This window comes from Labrus bergylta, chromosome 18, assembly GCF_963930695.1.
Source record: "Labrus bergylta chromosome 18, fLabBer1.1, whole genome shotgun sequence".
Taxonomy (NCBI): Eukaryota; Metazoa; Chordata; class Actinopteri; order Labriformes; family Labridae; genus Labrus; species Labrus bergylta.
The window spans coordinates 2,772,779-2,786,747 of NC_089212.1; the positions used below are offsets into that span (position 1 = coordinate 2,772,779).

A 13,969-nucleotide genomic window follows, 5' to 3' on the forward strand; every position below is an offset into this window, starting at 1 on the left:
TTTTGGAAAAAAGGCGCAAACATCATTGGTTTAAATTAAAGAATTAAGAAAATCAAGAGTTTTGGAAAATATTATTTAATACAGATTATCTGTAGTTTCTGTTTTGTGCCATGGACATTACTGCTGTTTATGGGGTTGTTGGGTTGTTCATAGATAGAGTGCTCTTGTTTTGAAAGACAAAATTCCAAACCGGAAATCACATCCATTCAGCAATTTACTGATGTCCCACTTTAATCTAATCGTTGTTATTGACTAGTTTCTACTCTCGGTATCGTAAATTGTTGAAACGGAAAGACAAAGTAAACTTTAAATGAATATTTGAGCAGTAATGTCTAAAGAACAACAGCCTCATTGGTCAGACGTTTTAAAAAGGAGGTTAGCAAACTCCAAAAGAGGTAAACATGACACCAACTTCCTGCTGGCTAGCTCTACTGTAGTTACGTTGTGCTGATAGCTACCCACTGTTGAGCTTACTCAACATTATAATTAGTTTAAACATCACTAATATGAAGATGTTTTTAATCCCTGTTGATGTACAGACGAGAGAAGCGACGAGGAAAAGAAAGCAGAAGAAACAGAGTTGTTCACTAAATATTACACGGAGTGGAGAGGAGGAGGCGACAGAGACCAGTCCTACAGAAACATCCCACGATTCTACTACAGGGTATTTACCTGGATACCTTACTTCAATACTATTTAGAGCCAATGATGTCATTTTTCATTGTGTTATACCAGGGATGGGCAACTTTGGTCACAGCAAGGGCCACATTCATTTAATTCTCACTGCCAGAGAGACAAATTAAAGTATACAAAAACGATTAAAGTCAATTATGTCTCAAATTTAACTCAACATATACCAGTGATCAAATATTATTATGGACATATTTCTGGTTTTCATGATTTCATGGCAGATTTTGTCATGTTTTCTTCATGTTTCCAACTAACTGATATGTAAAAATTGACCTGAGGGCCACATTGAGGGTTGAAGGGGGCCGCATGTGTTCCCCGGGCCGCCAGTTGCCCACCTCTGTGTTTATACTGTTGGGCTTGGTGAGACTCGGTCAAATCTTATGTGTAAACTATAAAACTGTGTTATGTCCACACTGGGTTTCAAACCAGCTCAGATGTCAATCAGCCTGTATCAATGTGTTTACCTGACAGCAGCATATTCACACGTTTCTTTTCTCATAGGCATCTGTGGTGTACTTACACAATCATCTTCTCCACAGAATATATTTGACTTTAAAAACTTTAAAAGTCACTTTAAAAGTGCAATATGTTAGTGACCAGTTCTTTTTTTTTTATAATTTAATAATAATAATAATAATAATAATAATAATAATAATAACTTTATTTCTATAGCACCTTTTAAAAACACAGGTTTACAAAGTGCTTTGACAAACAGAAAAAACAAAAACAAACTAAACCAAACACAGAAGAACATAAACAACAACAAGAACAAACAAATGCAAAATACTAAAAATAATTAAATACAATTCAACAGAAAAGAACCCAAAGTGCACGATACCCAACAGACATATATAACCCGACCATCACAAGAACCATCATAAGAACCATCACAAGAACATCATAAGAACCATCATAAGAACCATTATAAGAACCATCACAAGAACCATTATAAGAACCATCATAAGAACCATCATAAGAACCATCACAAGAACCATCATAAGAACATCACAAGAACCATCACAAGAACCATCACAAGAACCATCATAAGAACATCATAAGAACCATCACAAGAACCATCACAAGAACCATCATAAGAACATCATAAGAACCATCACAAGAACCATCATAAGAACATCATAAGAACCATTATAAGAACCATCACAAGAACATCATAAGAACCATCACAAGAACCATCACAAGAACCATCATAAGAACATCATAAGAACCATTATAAGAACCATCACAAGAACATCATAAGAACCATCACAAGAACCATCATAAGAACCATTATAAGAACCATCATAAGAACCATTATAAGAACATCATAAGAACCATTATAAGAACATCATAAGAACATCACAAGAACCATCACAAGAACCATCATAAGAACCCAGGCAACACAAGAACCCAACAACACGAGCTGAGACCAAGAGGAGCAAAGATTTAAAAAGATGTAAGAAACGAAAAGAGCTCAAAGCAAATCAAAAGAGAACAATAAGAAGAAGGTAAGAGCAGTAAAAGAAATAGAAACAAGTGGTTAAAGGATTAAAAAAAAAATATTAATAAAAATAAGAAGTACATATAAATATACAACATACAAAACATTTTTTTGAGGTAAACACAACACACAGGCTTACTTTAACCACTTATCTTTGAACACCAGTTGTGATAATAATAACACTGGCCTGTTACAAAGTTTAGTAGTTTGACAGTGTGATGATTATTGCAAGAGCCAGACCAGGAGGATTTTTGAGATTAGTATTGATTTGAAAGAATGGAATAAACTGCTACTGGGGTTGATACTGGGTGTTTATCAAAAGTGCAAGGAAACTCCTGCACAACGTTTAATATGCACAAATACATTGGTAACGTATCAGATCTGAAACCTTGTGCATTCAGACAGTGCTCTCTCTCTTACTCATGGCAGCATTTGGCAAAAAGTACAACTTGAGATATGAAGTTTCGATTCTCTTCGATACTTTCGATCATTAGAACAACAGGGATTGTATCGTTATAAAACATGTGGTATTAAAAAGTGTTAAAGTATTGAACGTTTTGGCGACCATAACTAATGCGGTGACATTTTGAGCTGGAATCAAAAAAATTACATTTTGGGCATTTTGAACCAATTTGATGAGGCAAAGAAACCTAGATCACCGCTTTCTTAATAACAACTTGTTCAATGATTTTTAAGGTTAACAGACAATCTAGTGTTGGCCACTTTTTTGCCAAGCTGTAATATTCATTCCATGACATGTGCTTCAGATTGTGCTGAAAAGATTGTATAGTCTGGAGTCAGGGCGCACTCTGTTGGACAAACTACAGTATGTGATGACACCATTTATGTAGCATGCTAACCAATTTGTTCTGTTTTACTTTCATGATCTTCATTGCCTGCCAGCAGAGTACACAGTGCTACCAGAAAGGCCTGCTCATTAAAGATGACCATGTGATTATTCAGATGATGATGATGATGATGATGATGACGGTGGTGGGGGGTGTTGTTGTTTTGCAGCTACCAGCAGAGGATGAAACTTTGCTGCAGAAGCTGAGAGAGGAATCCAGAGCTGTCTTCCTCCAGAGAAAGAGCAGAGAGCTGCTGGATAATGAGGAGCTGCAGGTGACTATCATAGATAAAAGAAGTCACATTTCTGCACAAGTAAGCCCACCGTTGGATTGTTATTTCATTAGTTGTGTCATCTACTTTGTTGCCTTTTTTGTTTTTCTGTAGAATCTTTGGTTTCTGCTCGACAAGCACCAGGTTCCTCCAGTGAGCGGAGAAGAGGCCATGATCAGCTATGAAGCCTTTCTGCAAGTGGGAGAGAAGGCTGGGACAAAGTGCAGGTAAGTAACAGGAAGTAAAGGTTTACTGGCAACAGCATAGCTTTGGTAAAAACCCCCCGTGTGTTCTTTTTTTGTGCCAAGGATTCATGCTTGATCAAAGGTTGATCTTAAAAAAGTCCCCTTGTAACATGTGATATCCTCTTGGCGTCAGTGTGACAGGAAAACTGTTTATTGTCGGAGCAGGAATAAACAAAAAAAATCTGATTGCATCTGAACATTAATGCACTCTCCATGAACTTCTGAACCAGGAAGTAGACACAGAATAAGAAAGGGATTTACCTGCATATGTTAATTAGGGTCCACTGTTAAGTTTTAAGGGTTTGAATGTTAACAAATATTACTTTGTCAGAGGAGAGAAATCCACATGTAATCCATCTTGTAATTATTTTTCAAAGGGAAGAACAGTTCTAAAAGTAGATGCATAGGGCGTGGATCTGTTTTCACATTATCTTAAATGAAGAGTCACAGTGTTTTTCCCTAATCTGATTTATTTCCTTCAGTAAGTTCTTCACAGCCAGAGTGTATGCCAAGCTGCTCCACAGCGACCCCTATGGCAGGATCTCCATCATGCAGTTCTTCAACTACGTCATGAGGAAAGGTAGAATCTTTATGTTGCCTTCTCTTCTATCGCATCCTTTTGTAATGTGTTAAGTAGTGAGCACACGCTGATACAGTAAATAACTCATGTACTAATATAAAGAAGTTAAATAACAAACAGATTAAAGTCATAAAGGCTACTCATCAGGCTACTTGTAAATTTCCCCGTTGTAGGATAAATAGGATTATCTTATCTTATCAGTCAACTGATAACATTTTATGATTTCAGCTTACATTAAGATATCTGTAGGAGCTATTTATTTGATGTTAGAATGAGTTTGGTATTTAGTTTACTAATATTTGGGTGGTGTTGTTTGTTTAATTATTCTACACGTTGTCTTTATTTAGAATAGATTTTGGGTAATATTTTCTTTTGCTAGTTATTTGTTTAGTAAATTTAGTTTTGTATTAGTCTTTTTGTTAGGTATTTGGGTAACACTGTGGGCACCAGAGGTTATTTAGGTAAGAGGCAGGAAGAGGACCAGCATGCACCTGGGTGGGCCTATGGTTTTTTACCAGCGCAAGAGAGGCAGCAGGAGCCACGATTTTCTTTGTTCTTTTGTTTGCTTGCTTACTTTTGACTAATATAAACCACCAGAAACACAGATCTTTTGCGTACACCACATACCCATGATGCATCAGTGGTCATTTGATTATGTTTGATATACGTTTATTTAGATTTTTTCTGACAAATAGCCTCTACAATATCTCTTTGTTGAATAATAGTTTTTTCTAGTTTTTACTCACCTGCATGTATCCCCCCCCGATGAAAATCTTGTACATCTAGTATGGCTCCATCAGACCAGGATCGGTCTGAGTCTGTATGACGTCGCGGGACAGGGGCACCTCAGAGAGTCGGTGAGCATCAGTCACCACACGCTCTAAAGGAATGAGCAGCTGCTAGCAGAATAATGGTTCGTATTGCTGACACTTGTTATTCTGTGCAGGATTTGGAGAACTACATCCTGGAGCTAATCCCCACTTTGCCACAACTGGACGGACTTGAGAAGTCCTTCTACTCGTTCTACGTCTGCACGGCTGTTCGCAAGTTCTTTTTCTTCCTCGACCCTCTCAGGACAGGTGAGACTAAAACATTAATCATGCATCTGTATGTCTGCATGAAATGTCCAATAACACATATCACAGTGTAATAAAGTTTGTCAATATAGATAAAGAAAAAAACAAATGTTAATGAGGGCAAAAGTGCTTCATTAGAAATAACTTTATATATTTTCTTTTATATTTTAAGTTAAAGAAATCATTTGTCAGTATTTCCTTACTGACAAATACAGCCGAGCGCACATTAAGAAGTGTCCCTGCATGTTTTCAAAATGCATTACTAGTGAGCAGCTGCAGCCCAAACCCTGCTTTGCTGCACGTCCTCTGACTCAACTCAAATAAATTCAGCGGAATGTCAGTCAAATAAAACACTAAAATGTCTCTCTGTCTTTAACATCTTGTGCAGTATTTAACAGAGATATTAACAGATATTTACTATTTGTAGCATTGTTTTGTATCTTACAAATGATTAAATACAGATTATGTTAGACTACAGATTCAAGCTTGATAAGCTTGCTGTTTATTCAGATACTCCATCTCGGTCTCAAAGGCGTCAAAAACTGACTTGGCAGCCATGACTAGCTGCTCCTGAAAGACACATAGAACATTTGCAACAACTGTAGACATTTTTCACATTATATTAACTCTGATAACTGAGGTTGTTGTTCTGTTTTTTTTAAGGAAAGATCAAAATCCAGGATATATTGGCCTGCAGTTTCCTGGATGACTTATTGGAGGTATTTTTTAACCACCTTTTTTCCTTTTGGCAATTTGTATACTGTTGAATCAAGATGAGTGTAGATGTTTACATATTGCAGGTTTATTCTATGTTAGCTACTGTGGTAGACAATTAAAGGACCAAACACAGGAACAGGCTGCAGATGTATTAGTCTTTTTTTGTGTAATATGGATTAATGCTGTTTTTCTACCTCCATGAACTGGTTCAACAAGACAACATTACTAGTTGAGTATAACTCTCTCACGCTGTCTTAACCTCTCCCTCTGTGCTTCTAGCTAAGAGATGAAGAGCTGTCCAAAGAGAGTCAGGAGTCCAACTGGTTCTCAGCCCCCTCGGCTCTCAGAGTCTACGGTGAGGGGAAGGATGAAGTGTGTGTGTGTGTGTGTGTGTGTTAGTTAGTTAGTCAGTTAGTTCATTTGATCTGTATATGCAGAATAGATTGTGGTTAGCCTGCATGTGGATGTGTGTTTTATTACCTGGCTCTTTTGAATTTGTTTTGGTGTCAACAGGTCAGTATCTGAACCTGGATAAGGATCACAACGGCATGCTGAGCAAAGAAGAGCTCTCACGCTACGGCACGGCCACACTCACCTCCGTCTTCCTGGACAGAGTGTTTCAGGAGTGCCTCACCTATGATGGAGAAATGGTATGATCAATGACAGCACCAGTTGGAGAGTTGTGGGGATACATACAGAGGGCTGACAAATTAAAGAAGAGCTTAAATAATCATTTTCTTTTAAAGTTTCCTACCCAGGGTTTTCTTTTTATTTCCTACCTGTATGTGTGTTAATGTTCAACTTAAAGTCATGAGGTTCATCTTCAGCTGCTCATTGTCCCTTAGAGCAGTTTAGCCACACATTGTGAATAATAAGCCATTCTTCACAAAATTGAAGGGGATAGCTGTAAAGATTTCTGTGTGCTGAATAGGCCGTGCATAATGTTGTCCCTCTTCCTCCCCCTCAGGACTACAAGACCTATCTAGACTTTGTGCTGGCATTGGAAAACAGGAAGGAGCCGGCAGCGTTACAGTACATTTTTAAACTTCTGGACATGGAGAATCAAGGATACCTGAACGTCTTCTCACTCAACTATTTCTTCAGGGTATATCACCTCCAAATCTCTCTCACAAGCTCACCAATGGTTTTAAAATCAGAATCAGAAACATTTTATAAATCCCGGGGGGAATGTTTGTTGTCACCGTCGCTCTTAACACAATACAGCAGTAGGAAATATAGAAATAATTTAAGGATGCAAAAATAAAATAGAATAGGGATAATAAAATAAGCAATAAAAAGATATTGCACAGTTTATTGACCGATTTGCAGACAGATTGCACAGTTTCAGGGTTAAATAAATATGTCCAGGTTAATAGTCCAGTGTCCAAGTGTGTGACTCTTAAAGGGAGGAGTTATACAGTCTGATGGCCACAGGCAGGAATGACCGCATGTATATTATACAGCATCCTCCTCTCTGAAAATCAACACATGAATGTAGAGAATACCTCATGTCTAACATTATGCTGATAATCTCGTCTGGACAAAGATTTTCAATGTGTGGTTGGAACAAAATGCTAAATGGATTTATAGCCACTTGAGTTAGTGTAAAAGCACAAATGATCATGAATTGGCTCAGGATGACACAAATCACAATAAGATGCAGACATTAAATGGGAAGGCGGGGAAATGAGCAAAGCTGTGTGTTCCTAGAGACAAAGTTATGAACCCAGACACGACAGAGATTGGTTTTCCAGTATATGTTAATGGTCAGATATTCACAGGTGTATTAGACCAGGCACACAAAGTGAAAATACTCTCTCCTTTTGGTCTGAACACATCTTTAAAATCCTTAATCATTAAATGCTCTCCTAGCTCCAGACTATAAGCCTAAGAACCTGGCTTGTATATATCTTTTATGAGAGCACATGACCACATAGACTCATGAACACTTGTTGCATTGTTGTGTTGTGTTGTGTATTTATTTATTTTTTGCATGCCTTATACTTCAGGCCATTCAGGAGCAGATGAAAATCCACGGTCAGGAGCCTGTCTCCTTCGAGGATGTTAAGGTATGTTTGACTAACAAACATTTAAAAATATTTTGGTCGATTGAACCAAACTGCAGATTTTTAACCAAATCTATGGTTAGAGGTAAAAAAAGAAGAACATTGTGATCCCTGTCTCTCCTCAGGATGAGATCTACGACATGGTGAAACCTAAAGACCCATATAAGATCACTCTGCAGGACTTGGTAAACAGTTGCCAGGGCGATACCGTTACCAGCATCTTGATCGACCTCAACGGCTTCTGGACCTATGAGAACAGAGAAGTGCTGGTCGCTAACGACAACGACAGCGGCAGCACAGCAGACCTCGATGACACCTGAAGATTTGAACACAGATTTGAACACACTCAACACAAGAAGGTCACAGTTTCAATCCCACCCTGAAATCCCAGAGTCCTGTTGCCAAAATGACTGGTTAATATTGTCCTAGATGTCTACTATTTAAATAACTGAAGGAAGTGAATCTAATGAGGAAATGAGCTGGTTTGAAGTCAGACACAGTGCTTATTGTAAATCTTTTTATTGTTTTGTCCTGTTTTTTTTTTCCTGCCAAGAAAGGAAACATTCTTGTCATTAAGCTATTTAATTAAAGGTTTCCTTTTCTTACATTTTCCGTTTAATTTTTACGCTAGAGGTACCATCTCATTGCAACCACCGCAATAAAACATATAACTTCTGATTAAATGTGAAACTTCCCTTAAAGGGCCATAATAAATTCTCCTTAATTAACAGAAAATGAGATGTCAGGAACTTTTCAGCGTCTTTCAGCCTGTTGTTTTGGTTTTCAAACTTCTACCAGAACTGTTTTGGTTCTCTCCTGCAAAAACAGAATCTTTTTTGTCCGTAAAAGGAAACTGTATTCTGTATTAAACTTTACCTGTAAACAAAACACAACTTGCCTTTAAGTATGGTTGCATACTAAGCAGGTTATTTTTCTATGATAAAAGTAGAGATCCAAAACACGGCTAAAAGAGAGAGCAATCTGGACTCACATATTGCAGATCAACAAAAACAACACTCCTCATTAATGTTTTTACTCTATATCTGCAGCTTCTGTAAAAAAAACAAGAACATTTGCACTGTGGCCTCGTGCCCATGACAGAATTGTGTGCTATGCTTTAATTTCTGTGTTTAAAACAACATCATGGTTTTGATGTATCTTGTTTTCACCTCTAGCACACAGGAGTGTAGAACCTTTTTGTGGAGTGGAGCCAGAATGAATAAAGTAATTGGTTAAGACAATAATGCAAACAAAGAAGGCAACATTTTAGAAGTTTAAAGGTTTATTAAAGAATATAAATATGTTTGTACAGATTCATAAAGTTTTTTAAATAATCCAAGTTTTGCATACAGTATATTTGCCCTTCTTACTCATAAAACATGAATAATATCCTTCAACAACAGATCTTTTTAAAGACATTTACACACCACATTTCATCGTCTTATAGGTCTGGATTTAACAGTCATCACACTTGAACCAACATCAGAGGGTAAAGGTGATCAATATGACACTTAAGACAGCTCAGTCATGAAACACGACTAAAAGGACACTTGAAGAATGAACCCTCGCACACACATGAAGGTTGAAGAACTGTGAGTAGACAGCTTTTTAAATCAATGTAGATCATCTGTCAGCAAAACCTCTGAGTGCTAGCAGTTTTCAAAAGAATAAGAATAACATTGATAATATTTCAATATGCTTTGAAGCAAGCCAGTTATGTTTGTTACACAATTAAGTAAAACACATTTTTACATTTTATTACAAAGTAAAGGATTGATGTCAATTTCAACAACAAACTGCAGCTTTTTCCCACAGCTCCCAAATCTCAGTTAGCTGCACAATATCAACCTAAGTGCTTCATGAACACCTTCAGACACAAAGTAGCAAAGTGAATCTTTAGAAAGACACAGGAGGTTCTACCAACGTACCACTCAGTGAAAAATACTGAAGGTCTTAATTCTACCATCTCCCATGACTAGGATGGAATAATTACCAGTTAGTTTGTGTTTCTTAAATGACTATTTAACAACCAATCAGGGAACGTAGATCTAAGGCTTTGGAGGAAAGAAATATATGAGAGTATTGCGGCCATATTCATTTATTTCACAACAAACAAAAAAACGTATCTTATGACACTAATGTGTAGCCCTGCATTTATGAAGTAAAAAAAAACAGATCCTCGACTGAGAAAACTAACATGGTGTCAGTTCAACAACTCAGAGTTATTGTTTGGTTTATTCTAAGATATCTAATTCATGCATACCCTAATGAATGCAGGGTACTTCTACTGTCCTACTCAACAAGCAGGAAGGTATAGTAGCCAGGGGAAAGTACTCCTCTTCCCTAATAATATGCTGAAGCAGCAGGGTTGTCATCAGTATATTATGTTTAACCTGTACACAAAGATTCAATTTGATAAAATTCAAAGACTCAGATACATTTTCTAGTAAATATTCATTTTGGTTAATAAATAATTTAAGTAACCTCGTCAAAGACAAAAAAAAGTACATGTACTCTAAATATGTGTATGAGGGTTTTCATTGCAATCTGTTTATCTACATCAGGTATTCAACTTTTACAGATTAATGTATGCAGATGACCATGCAGCCAGGACCGGTAGAATTGAAGGATACAACATATTCCCTGGTGCAATGCCCCAGTTCTGCCCACTAGTGTCATTAATCCCTTAATGCTTAATATTGAAGCTGAAAGTTAAAAAAATGATCCAGCTCTTTATAATGCACATGTCAGGTGCAGACAATTATAACAGAAACAAGAGAGACAGAGAGCACTCACTGATGTCTGTTTCTCATTAAAGGGTGGAATATAACAATTCTTCACTTTCTTAACTGATGTCAGTTCATTCAGTATTTAGTTAACAGATGCGTCTCAGTCTTGCATATGACTTCACACTACACACACATTAATATTCACAGGTAAGGCAAGTGGCACTTCAAGCCCTTTCAATTTGTCCCTGTGTTTTACTTTGATCTATTTACACAAAATAAAAAACTTAGAAAAATAACCATATTATTTCACTATGCAGCTAAGTAAATTATATATTTTTTCAAACTGATAGAAATGTGTCTGTTAATGCTTTGTGTGTCAGTTTTCAGTTTTCAGGAGGGGAGGGGAGACGGGACTCTGTTTGTGTCTGCAATGTTGACAGGAGACTCAGGTTCCAGGTCGAAGCTAATATTTACAAAAGAAGCTCCAGACGCTTCTGGCTGCTCCAGAGTAGCAGGGCGAGGATCATCCAGCTCATCTCTCTGCTGCTCTGCAAACTGCTGCTCCGCCAGCTCAGACAGACGGTTCTCCTCCTCTTCCTCATCCTCCTGCAGGAGAGCATCAGTGTGTGAAACATTTAGTAGTTTATTATTTTAGAGTGAGTCTTAGAGCTATGACTTAGCTGTGTGCTGTGAGTTTATTTAAGTTTATTTATGAAATTGTCACGTTCCTGTGGCCTACCTCTTTCTTCATACGATAGTACTCATCGATGGCATACTGATATTTAGGAGTAGTGATGCCAAACAGAGAGGCAAGTTTCTCTCCCATGTAGTCACACACTACAGGAAACACAATACATTTTCTCAAACTGAATTATCACTTGGGAGAAGACAAGCAAATACAATGAAATGTGTTCAATAAAACAAATAGGAAAACAATCCAAACTTTGCATGACATGAAAGAACCTTTTAACATGTAATAAGTTGTTTCTAACGTGAATACCAACTTTCACAGTAGATTTTCTTTTTACCTGAAATAGTTGAGGTGGCCATTCTCCACGTCTGGAACCAGAAATATGGACCCCAGGTCAGTTTGGACTAAAAAATATAGGAAGAGAACAATGACAGTCATCAATCTTTACAAATGTTTTCTCAAGACATTTCACAAAGAGAGCAGGTCTAGACTGAACTCTTAATCTTATTATGTACAGAGACAGAACATCAATCAGACATGAGCAAAGCACAAGGCAACATTTAGCAAAGTAACAGTTGAGAGGTAAAACTTTCTTTTAACAGGCAGAAACTCTCAATTCAACCACAGAATATATTTGCAAGGTTGAAAGGAAATGTGTGCACTTTAGGCACTCCACAGATAGAGGTCAGTGCTCTCAGATAAGGACATTAGAAGTTCAAAATAGTTCAGTGGAGTTCTTCTCTCAGACTGATGGCACACAAGTCACTTAAGGCTAATTTATTTAGGTGCAAAGGACTAACGTTTGGACACACTGTGTCTTCCTCAGAGTCAAAACAGCTGTTTGCGTCCACTGAATTATTTTGAACACACAATATATTAGTTGACCTACAATTACTGTTGGAGCCATGGATGGATGGAATTATCTTTATAGTATTTATTGAAGGTTAAGGTAGTCTGTTATATATTGGTGTTTTGGGTTATTGATTATTATATCATTTATTAGGATTATATTGGGTCACATGGGTATGGGCGGAGATGTGTTGATTTAACTCACCTGTTCACCTTTTGTTCTCAGTGGAACAGAAGGGTTGAGCTGGGTTTCCGTATTTTTTGTTGACCGCTATTGTTTCTAGCTGTAAGTTGATTATCTTTTTTCATTCGTCAAAAAAAAGTCAAACTTATTTATGTATCACAGTATTCTTTTGAAAGCACGTCAGACAAAGATATTAGGCCCAACCTTAGCCTCTCAGCGGCTTCGTTGTTCACTAAAGCCGCTATAATTACTTTAGCTTCAATAAATGTCAAAAGACTCATCTACTGGGACGTTAGATAGCCTAGTGGTTATGATGTGACCCATGTGCTGAGGCTATAGTCCTCATACTGTAGCAACTGCCATGTTCATTTGATTTTCGGGTATCACTGGCCTATATCCTTTTACTCGCTTCTGTGCCCCCGGAAAACACACCAAAGCATTAAAAACAATATTCAAAATAAAAATAGTAAGTCTGATTGTGCACATCTCTCTTTCTCTCTTTTGTTATTAGCATTTCAATATTTATCTTTTAACAAGAGAGTTATTCTGAGCCACTCATAAGTAGCTTAAGCAGATTAGCAGGGACATGGTGGGTTGATGGAGGATAAAATCGCAGGGCAATGTATCGATGGGGAGCATCACCTTTACTTGGTAGATGGGATCTTTTCAGAATATTTTGATAACCCACACAGAACTGACAAAATGTTGCTAAACACTTGAAGTAGATTCAGCAAAGTGCCTGTTTTTATCTCAGCATACCGGGTCGACAGTAATGACATCCGTCTTCAGAGGTTCCTCCTCCTCCTCTTCTTCGTCAGTGCTGAACTCCTCCATGGTCTCTCCACTGGCAAAGTAGATGGTCTTACGGGGAACTTTAACTCTCACCCTTTTGTCCACACTGTCCCCCATTTCCACACTCTCGAAGTCTGTCTCCAGTCCTGGACTCTGGAAATAATATACATGGACAATTAATATACATGATGCCATTTCTGCTATGACTGTGAATAAACAGTTAATAATAATTTGTTCTTTATGTCTTTTAATGTCTCACACATTGACAGATTGATATAATATTAAAGCAAACAAACAAAAGGCATAGGAAACTTTACTTCCAAGGTTTTTCACTGAAGTTTTAAGTACCAACATTAATAATATTTTTACTTACAGTAAATACACAGTTAGGATAAGTATTAAAATCTAAGACAAATGGTTGTGTTGACTAGCTTAAGCTACTTTTTGTTTGTTGACTGTTAGCTTCTAAGCTAAGGAAGTAGAATGTCAAAAATCTAAAAAAGTAGTTTTTTACATTTACAAACGTGGAAAAATCTTAAAGTTGCAACACACGGACTAACCTTATCAGTATCCATAGTTTGTCCCAAGGAAACGTTGACATTAGTTAAATACAACAACAGATCAGCCATCTCAAAGAGCCCCGTCCACTTCACTCTGAACTGGCTGTGGACTGTAAACGTCCTGCCAACGTCACTTCCGGACAACTACTTTCAGTATAAAGCAGGCTGGGGAT

General features: G+C 37.3%; 2 protein-coding genes across 2 annotated transcripts; one reads left to right on the plus strand and one right to left on the minus strand.

Moving 5' to 3' along the window:
- The first annotated feature begins 205 nt into the window (after positions 1-205).
- On the plus strand, positions 206-9,294 carry ppp2r3c (protein phosphatase 2, regulatory subunit B'', gamma). The gene is made up of 13 exons (XM_020643106.3): positions 206-395; positions 540-664; positions 3,206-3,310; positions 3,422-3,534; positions 4,035-4,132; positions 4,919-4,989; positions 5,079-5,211; positions 5,872-5,927; positions 6,205-6,280; positions 6,439-6,575; positions 6,893-7,030; positions 7,935-7,994; positions 8,117-9,294. Exons 1-13 carry the CDS (start codon positions 329-331, stop codon positions 8,309-8,311), a joined length of 1,374 nt encoding a protein of 457 aa, XP_020498762.1. The 5' UTR covers positions 206-328; the 3' UTR covers positions 8,312-9,294.
- Positions 9,295-9,722: 428 nt separating this feature from the next.
- fam177a1 (family with sequence similarity 177 member A1) lies at positions 9,723-13,955 on the minus strand. The gene is made up of 5 exons (XM_020643107.3): positions 13,797-13,955; positions 13,204-13,389; positions 11,749-11,815; positions 11,460-11,557; positions 9,723-11,326 (listed from the first exon to the last, which is right to left on the minus strand). Exons 1-5 carry the CDS (start codon positions 13,863-13,865, stop codon positions 11,111-11,113), a joined length of 636 nt encoding a protein of 211 aa, XP_020498763.2. The 5' UTR covers positions 13,866-13,955; the 3' UTR covers positions 9,723-11,110.
- Between the last annotated feature and the right edge of the window lie 14 nt (positions 13,956-13,969).